The sequence below is a fragment of the Fulmarus glacialis genome, unplaced genomic scaffold, assembly GCF_000690835.1.
Source record: "Fulmarus glacialis isolate BGI_N327 unplaced genomic scaffold, ASM69083v1 scaffold11555, whole genome shotgun sequence".
Classification (NCBI taxonomy): Eukaryota; Metazoa; Chordata; class Aves; order Procellariiformes; family Procellariidae; genus Fulmarus; species Fulmarus glacialis.
In genome coordinates, this window is record NW_009211277.1 from 15566 (window position 1) to 25041 (window position 9476).

The 9476-nt window shown below is 34.7% G+C and overlaps 1 protein-coding gene across 1 annotated transcript in view; it reads left to right on the forward strand.

The window, feature by feature from the left end:
* The window catches only part of WDR17 (WD repeat domain 17), a gene marked incomplete at its 5' end in the record, with an annotated part of 31228 nt that overhangs the window by 13218 nt on the left and 8534 nt on the right, over positions 1-9476 (forward strand). The window contains 7 exons of the mRNA XM_009577488.1: positions 748-873; positions 2679-2834; positions 3116-3180; positions 3584-3716; positions 5224-5315; positions 6244-6343; positions 7514-7653. Of these exons, the coding sequence (XP_009575783.1) occupies positions 748-873; positions 2679-2834; positions 3116-3180; positions 3584-3716; positions 5224-5315; positions 6244-6343; positions 7514-7653 (812 nt within the window). The remainder of the gene's footprint in view (positions 1-747; positions 874-2678; positions 2835-3115; positions 3181-3583; positions 3717-5223; positions 5316-6243; positions 6344-7513; positions 7654-9476) is intronic.

The following is a 9476-nucleotide window of genomic DNA, read 5'->3' on the forward strand; positions in this document are numbered from 1 at the left end:
CCCCAGTAGGATCTTCTGCTTTTTACCAGCTCAGAAATAATTTGACTTCTAAATTTGTAATCCTGTTATTCTTAGAAAAGCTCCTTCAGGTCAAAGGTTTAATGATTTTTTTTTTAACCTTTTAATGCTTCTAATTACTCACTCTCTTCTAGACCTCATTGAATGTTAAACCACTGTCCTAGTTCTACAGAAGGATCGAATGCTTGAAATTTATTTTAAAAAAAAAGCCTTGATGGCCTGCAAGGTTTTGTGCATATACAGTTATACCATATGTGTCTATTTTAAGATTTAATATTAAGGTAGTAAACCAGATTGTGGCAGTCGAGTTTTGAAGTTGTTTTTTACCTGGCCCACACCTTTGCTTTACAGAAAACAGTAAACAAGTACTGGGGCAGCTCGGGCATCGCAGCAGTTGAATGTTGTTTTATGCCAGCAGTAGCCACCAGATAGCTTGTATTCCTTTGGGAGCAAAAGGGAAAACTCTAATGGCGAGCCCTCAATTGTGTCCGTTTATAACCAAACACTTACGTTCATGGATCTTGCTGTATCTTCACAGCCTTCAAGAAGACTGAAGAAGTTGTAGTATCTTGAACTAATTCATGTCTTCATAGTAAAGCTTCTAATATTGAAATGGTCTGAAATTGTATTTCTTGGAATTGACTGACAAATGTTTTTCAATGTCTTTATGTTTAATTTCTCTCTTGAACATAACTGTAATACAACTCTTTTCTTCCCTAACAATTTTAGCCTCCAGGAGGCAGCAAAAATTTATGGGATTTAGTTGCTGTAATAAAAGGACTGGATGACAGTTTGCTTCCACAAAACTATTGCAAAGGAATTATGCATATGAAACATCTCATTAGATTTAGAATGGTAAGTGAAGCAAAAACGGTATGTAAAAATGGTTGTTAATCCATTATAGTATTTCACTCTTTAAAAATAACATTTAATGCTTTACAAAAGGGTCACAATTTCATGTCCAAAGATATTTGTGCAATATCAGTTTTCTGTGCAATACTAGTCAGGTAGAACAATAGCACCTAGCTAAGTCTGCATGAATTCATGCATACTCAGTGTTAAAATGCTAGGTTACAGTTATTAGAAAAGCAGTTTTCAAAATAATGAAAAGAAACTGCAAAGCAAGCATCACTGCAGCTTGAGCTATGAAGCAAGTTTGTTTTCCTTATTACATATACTGTACTTTTATATTCAATAAAGTCAAATTATTTGGTTGTATAAACATGAAGTTTGTAGTTATGTTCAGATGCCGGAACAGGGGAATGCATGTCTGAAAATGGAGGAGTCAGCAGAAATATGCTCTGTAGCTGTCTGGAAGAAGGAGTGGAAAAACAAGAACCTGTCATTAATACAGATAGGCAGCTGAAGAATGACTCAAATATGAACATGAAATTCAAGTACAAATTCATTAGTAGCTGCATATATGAATATGCAACCAGACATACAATTTGTGCAGAATATGGGGTTACGTGGTTCTGTCAGGGACTTCTTACGGATACAAAAGAATCCCATACTCTAATGACTGGATTGGAAAGAGAGGAAAGGTATCTATTGGTATGGATCAGGAAATGCATAACTCCCCACTTGCCATCCCCAGGGCTAACTACCTGCCAAGTATCACCTGTTGTTGTATCACCTGCTGTTGCAGGCTGTCTTTTTTGCAGAATCACAGACTCTTTAAAGAGTGTCCTATATACCTTATGACTCTTAAGTGATGGAAGTTTTTTATTGGTGATGTTAACTGTAAAATAGCAGCTGCTCTGCACACATGAAGCTGTGCATGTGTCCGTGAGTCCAAAAACCAGTTTTCTCAGCTAGTTAGCCTGAGAAGAAGAAACTAATTCTTGACTCAGCAGCTGCCATTGGTCTACATTGCGGTTTACTTTGGTGAAGAATGTTCAAAGTTTGTTCTCCATCCTCCATATATGGTATTGTAAAGCCATGAATAGCCAAACGCCATCTCACATGCATTGGTGATAAAGAATTAAACTGAGAATTCTGGAAATGTGAAGTGAAGCTCCTTTTGCACTTTTTTTTTTTTTTTTAATGTTAAATGTGATCCTATTGCAGCTTGTTTCTCAAACTCTGCCAGATGGAGAAATTTAGTCCAATATCTTCAACTAATATAAAAATTGCAGTGGCTGGGAATATAAATCATTTATTGGTCATAAGGTTAATGGGGTGTGACAAATCAGGACACAGGTTGAGCCTACTGTCTTTATTCTTTCTTTATTTGTACATCATTAGAATGGTAATAAGTACACTTTCCACCTCTGTATGGCTTATGTTCACAAATATTTTTTTGAAATCTCAAAAAGTATCAAGATTTTTATGACATCTGGGTGAATTACTATTACATATGAGAAAATGGTTGAGAATAAAAAAATATATGTAAAAGAGATTAAAGGAAGATAATCGAGGAAAATGTATGTGTGCAACAAAACACTAACACGATTACTTTAACAATATAAATAGTTCACTGTAATCTCATTGTAATCTCTTCCAATTAGCCTTTTCTCAAAAGGATTTTTTTCTTAAATGTAACCTTTATATTCCAATGTTTGACACTAGTTCATTCTTAAGAAAACTTGTTTTCATCACAGAAAACTGTACTCTTTTTTTTTTTTTTTTAAACATGTTGTTTTTTTTTTCCCCCTCAGTCCAAGGCACAAGAACTGACAACAGTAAAAATGTCCAAGTTTGGAGGTGGTATTGGTGCACCAAGCAAAGAGGAGAGGCTTAAAGAAGCTGCAGAAATACATTTAAGATTAGGACAAATTCAGCGATATTGTGAACTAATGGTAGAACTTGGAGAGGTAAAATATCAGATTATTGAAGAACAATAAAATATGAAGGTTTCTGAAAACCAGCTACCCTAGCAAAGATGGGGTAGCAACAAAATGGGTCACAAGTCCAGAAAAGAGTAATCTTGCTCCAATTATATTATTTTTAACATACGCAGTCTAATACATAGCTCATTCCTTATTTAACCTCTTGACAACTTTATTTTTAATGGAAGAAACTTGAAACCAGTTAAAAATACAGCTGTTTCTCAAAATAAAATGATCAGGTTAAATATATTGCTGCTTTTTTCTAGTGGGACAAAGCTCTCTCAGTTGCACCTGGTGTGTCGATGAAATATTGGAGGAAGTTAATGCAAAGGTAAGGTGATAAAAATATGATGCTGAATTGTAGCTTCTGTCCATAAAAGGACACAGACAAGTAGGAAGGATGGATACTAATATCAGTCATACTTTGCTTTTGTTACAGCATTCTAATGATGTTACTTTTTGTTCAGTAAGCTTTGGGATGGAACTGTGGAGGATTTCAATAAAAATTTTGTGTACAGGAATCAAGTTAAAAGGTTGAGCATAAATTGCAAGTTTAACTGGAAACACTTTAGTGCAGTAGAGCCACAGTTTGCAAGTCTTCTGAGGTCTGGAAAGGCAGATGGGTTTCAGTGAACTTTATGTGGCTTCATCTAACACCTATACCATAGAGATAAGTTTAGTGATCAATTATATATGTTGATCTTTCTTGTTTATGTATGCATTTATTTAATTAGGAGAGCTGATCAGCTAATTCAGGAAGAAAATGATGATGTCATCCCATACTGTATAGCTATTGGAGATGTGAAGAAACTAGTTTGTTTCTTTACTTCAAGAGGCCAGCTTAAAGAGGCTCTGCTTGTTGCACAGGTATTACGTACAACAGTGTGGGAGATGTATTTAGCTATTCGTTTCTAACTCTGAAAATGACAAGCATATTTAAAAGGCTAGGTCTGTTCACTTTTGCAAAATGGCTAAATAATGGTACCCTACTCTTTACTTTCGTATTGTATTGTTTTTATGCAGAAATCATAAAAAGATATCTCATGCTTACAGATTTTAAGCCTGATTCTTCTAAATTGCAATCAAATGTCCATAATGAAAATGGATGTATTCTTTTTTGGTTGAAGTAGAAAATTAACCTGATTTTCAGCAGTCAGTATTGCCCTTAACATCTAAGACACGTAGGATTTCTCTTGCATTTCTGCTGAGGTCTTGGTTATGCTACTTCCTATAGAATCTATGGGTGAAACTGCTCAGTTGCAGTAGTAATAAATATAGGAAATCAAACTTTTAAATTAATGCAAAAAACAGTACAAGAGATTACCAAAAGCACGTATGTCCTTTCTACTTCCTAATGTAAACACAAGTTAAAGGGAACACAAAACATGTGAGACTGATATATTGTTTCACTCTTTCTCACCATTCCTTTATTCTTTTTGAGTAATTTCTGCATGCTTAATTAGTTTGTTAAATAAACTGTCAAGATTTGTCCCCGGTACATTTTCTCATGCCTACCTGTCCTTGAACTTTCAATTGCCTCAGAGATAAGAACTTCAATAATGCATGTGAATTTGTCCTTTAGAAATTGTCTATCTGTATGTTGTTGTTCTTCTAATAGTAGCTGAATAGTGCACAGAATGGAACTTTGAGGTATGCTTAAATTTAACAAGTTATAATGTTTGAACCTTAAAGGTCCTTAAAGCTTTGAAAAGATCTTCATTTTTCTTGTAAGACAGACATTGCAGACGTTGCTTTTATTACAATTCATAGAATAGTCTTTATCTCAAAGGTTTAGTCAGATAACATTAAGCAATAAAATACCAGGACTTTCCTTCCCTTTTAACTGAGCCCTGAGTATTAATGTTGTTATCCCAGCTACACCTTAAAGCATGTGAAAGAATTTCCTTTTAACTCACACTGATCTCTTCTCATTTAATGTTAGAAATAATTTTTTGCGAGACACAAAAAAGGTTCAGCTTATGCCACTATATAAACCTTTCCAGATTTGCTGGTATACCTACTGAGAAGTATCTATGGAGTTCATCCTTCACTCACAGCCACTTGCTCCTTGGGGTGTAAAAATCAAGGTTGTAGCCCTCACTGTCCATTTTAAGCATATTCAAGTGCTGGAAAAATCCTGTACAAATGCACAGGAAAGAAGAGGTCTCTTGCTTCTGTAGAATTTCTTGTATGGCTAGATGAAACTAGGATTTAGGTATGAATAAGTTCATTAGTTTAAACATTTCCTTTGTTATAACTGGGCTTTAGAAGGATTTTTATAGATCTTAGATTTTGTTGTTGTTGTTGAAAAATCACATTTTGTATTCAGCTTGATTGGTGCATTAATTAATCCATTTTTTTTATTTACTTCTAGGCAGCTTGTGAGGGAAATATACAGATGTCACCACTCTCCACAACAAGTGGATCTTCAAATTCTGGTGGAAACAATACAGATGATTATAATGAGTAAGTTATTCTAGTTTGTATCTAAAGCCTCATTTTAGTACAGAAAGTAAAGTCATCAAGGGAGATAAACCTAAGTGGTTTAATTTGGCATCACCAATGTAGAATTCTACAACAAAATATTACATCTTCTAGTACTTAGTAGATAGAGTTACTAACTAACTGGTGCTACACTGAATAATTCCCCCGTTGTGCCACCTTCTGGAACCAAATGGATTTTTCATATGTATGTATTATAATTATAAATATACTTTTCATTTGCTTGATATTTAAGGTGCATTCCTATGCACTTAAATATGTTTAAATATGTAGCATATTAACTTAAAACTTTTAGTAAGTAGAGTAAGATTTAGCACTAGCAAGTATCTGTGAGACCCTATGTTTTATGCGTCTTCTCCTCCTGAAGCTTCACTGTTTATCATCAGTGAAGCTTCTGACGATGTACACTACTGGCCATATTTTCATTGTGTGTGCCCATAAAAGAAACCATGCATCTCTCCTTGTTTAGAACAGTGCTCAAAAATCTAAATTACATTATCAAGTTATATGTGAAGTAACAAAAGCAGCTTGGACGCTGTGTAGTTACTTCATTTACATGTGCAGTTTTTGAGCAATTAGAGAGATGTTTATGCAGAGTTCACAGGTACAGAATGAATATCCAAATATTTGATTTTTCTTTGTCAATCTAAAGAGACATTTCCATACTGATGTAGATTTTGGGAAACTCACCCACCTGAATATGCACCAACGTAAGTAGTGGATGAAGCTGATCAAACTGATTGCATTTAGAAAGCTAGTGGTGTCGTCATCTGTAAGTCAAATATAGAAATTTTAGGGTACAAAAGCAAATGTTATGACTTGTACGTAAATTAAGAGCCAAAGAACTCCAACCTTTAAGTGACCTTGCAGAATTCATGTTTTGTTCTTGCAGGCTCCTGCACAAGGTCAGTAAAGAACTGGCAGAATGGTATTTCCAGGATGGCCATGCAGTGCTTGCAGCATGTTGCCATCTGGCTGTTGAAAATATAGAGGTAACTTTTTTTTTTTCTCTTTAACTATGGAAAGGCCAACATTGACTTCCTTTTTACATCTCCACATTAACTGTTTTTTAAAATGTATGTACCACATTCTAAAATGTACTATTTATACTTGGTATTTGCTTTGTATATATTTATATAGAGAGTTTATCCTTACAATGTTGAAGTTAGTAGCAAAACTCTCCTGATTCTATTAAATTCAAGATTTCTCTCATGCACAGAAAGTAGTATGTTATTATTTAATTGTATTTTCATATATACGGTATCTTGTCATTTTAGAAAATACAAGGTACCTAAGTACCTTACATATATACATATACACAAGTATTACTGTTTATTGTTTATGGTGACTCAAAAGGCCCATTCAGAACTGGAACTTCATTGTGGTACAAAAGATGAAATCTCTACCTTGAAGAATTTGCAGTCTAAATGGTGAAGTAAATAGGACAAAAAACCTCTACCCCACAGTACAAAAATAGGGCTGACATGTAGGCAACATTTTTAGATTTTCATTTTGCTTGTAGTTTTACAAACAAAATTTTGTTTCTTTTCCTCATTCTCTCTGGATTTTGTTGTTGCTGACCCAACATGTTCTTTCTCCTCTATCACCCAAAATGAGTAAAATTCCGTCTTGATGAGCTGTTCGGAGAAAAAGCAATAATCAGTTAATGCCTATATTTCAAAATAGACATGTTACAAGTTGTTGTGTAGTCTCTTACTGTTTAATATTCTGCTAGGCCTATCAGCATCTCCAGTTGCCCAGAGAGGGTAAGAACAGGAGAATCCTTCCTGGTTTGTGGGTTTTCTTTTGAGTTTCCTTTCATCAAAAGAGAGGGGAAATATGTACTCTGAAAGCTAGTGTCCTTACTTAAGACTAGAAGGAATTGCTATCATGCTTTTTATGTATGATATGTAATCTCTTTGGTTGAATAAAGGAAAATTCTGCTAAAGGAAATGTATTTGGTTATTTAAAAACTGATTAACACATGGTGCACAATTATAGATTTATTCAAGAGACCCAAATTAAATATAAAGTTGCTTTAATTAATGCATATTTTGTCCTTCTGTAAAAAGCAGTCTCATAAATGAATGTCATATGCTCAACATGGTGAATCCCCAAAAATGCTTGTGTCCCTTAATGATATAATTTTTTCATTGAGCAAGCTTGCGATGGCAAACCTGATTCGTGGAAATGAACTGGAGTTGGCAATCAGTGTGGGTACTGTCTTAGGAGAAAGTGCAGCACAAGCAACACATTATGCCCTAGAATTACTAGCAAGAAAATGTATGACAGTAACAACATGGTAAGAATTTCTTAATCCAAAGAAGATTTTTCTTTTTTTTTTTCCTCCCCCCTGACAAAATGATAAAGATGTTTCATTCTGAAACTTTTATAGACAGCAAACCACCATGAGTAGGTAGAATAAGAATTGCTGCTTGAATAAGAATTGCTGTATTAAACCTTTGAAGCACAGGGCATGCAAATGTTCTGCTTTAATCTCAAAATACATTATGTATGCATTGTAAATGAGAGAAGAGTCATTGTCAAACAGAGTATGAAACCTGCTGAAAAAAACCTAGATACTTGGGCAATAGGTAGCATAGTAAGTCCTAGTCTGTACTGAGTAAAAATGGCTGCTTCAGACAAAGTAAGGCTAGAATTGAATTATAAAGTGAAAAGGAGCAAAAGCTTAAGTAGGATCTGTGAAGTGATTTTTAAGTACTTGCTTGAAGAGTATAAAAACCTAAGAGGCTGAGGAATTATTTTATATTGGTATTGGGAATACAAGATAGCTGACAAGATTTAAGGATGAAACAGGATTACTTTTTAATTCTGCAGGAGGAGGTTATTTCTCTATTTGCATATAGGGGAAACTTTATCTCTACTAAATTTTCTTTTCCTCCTTGTAGTGATTTTACTTTGAAGGATAGAGTTTTGGTCTGGTTTTCATCTACCAATGAAAAGCAGAAAATTTTCCTAAGGTATATTTGGCAGCTGTACAGGTGTTTCGGAATTAACATTTCATAGAAAACGTGTGCTTAAACAGATATTGCAATTAAGCATCAGTTTTTCTGCTACAGTTGGTATTTGCTTAAGCATCTAGAGGTAGCCTGAGAGAAACATAGTGGAACTCCTCTCTACAGAGCATTTAGCCTGCCTTAGACAATGAAGCATTGTAGAAAAAGATAAAATAAGAAATGGATGACTTGCTGCTTTGGTTTTGCAATGATTTGGCATGTCTGCATTGCACCAGTTCTAACAGGGTTGTTTTGGCAACTCCATCTGCAGCTTTTAAAGAGCTCTGAAGTTCTTCCTGATCTCCCTGCCTTCATTGTGAAGACTGAATTTTATGTAGCCTTTGATAGGAAGCACTGGCCGTGGAGTTAAGAGAAACAGTGTATATTTTTTTCCAGTTCCATAACAAAAGCTTGTTCTGATCTCAGTGCTGTAACAAGTACTTATAATAGTATGGCATTTACGTGTATGTACATAAAACTTTTGCAAACTTATGGCATGTGTACACTGAAGTCACATGGGTATACATGATAAAATTTTAAATTGGTGTACTGCGTATTGCCCAGGTATACATCTGGATTTGTCAGTGGGTTTCATATGCTATACTGAATACCTATTACAGCTAACCCTGCAATCCTGGATTCTGATTTGCAACCATTACAGCATATTTTTATATTCTGTAGGAAAAGATCAGAGATTCCTGAATCTCTTCATATTTTGTAATAAAGAGATACTGGCACAGCATAGTACCCCTTGGTCCACTGCATGTATAAGATCATGTATGCAGAAGCTGGAATTCAGCGGCCTCTGGTATTTGAAGGGCTCCCTTTTTGTTTTTACTGGTTGTTATGCTTAGGGATATCCATCAATTAGAAACATTTCGTTGTAGAGACACGCTTAATTGTAGGTACCTCAACGAATACCAGAAGGACCTTGATTGGTTAATAATGAAATCAGTTATTAGTGGAATGCTTTTTGGGTTTTGGTTGGTTTTGGGTTTTTGTTTTGGGTTGGTTGGGGTTTTTTTGTTGGTGGTGGGTTTTTTTTTTTTAGAAGTGCTCTAAAATATTAAAAAACAAAAAAAAAAGTCCAACTAAACATTCATGCCCT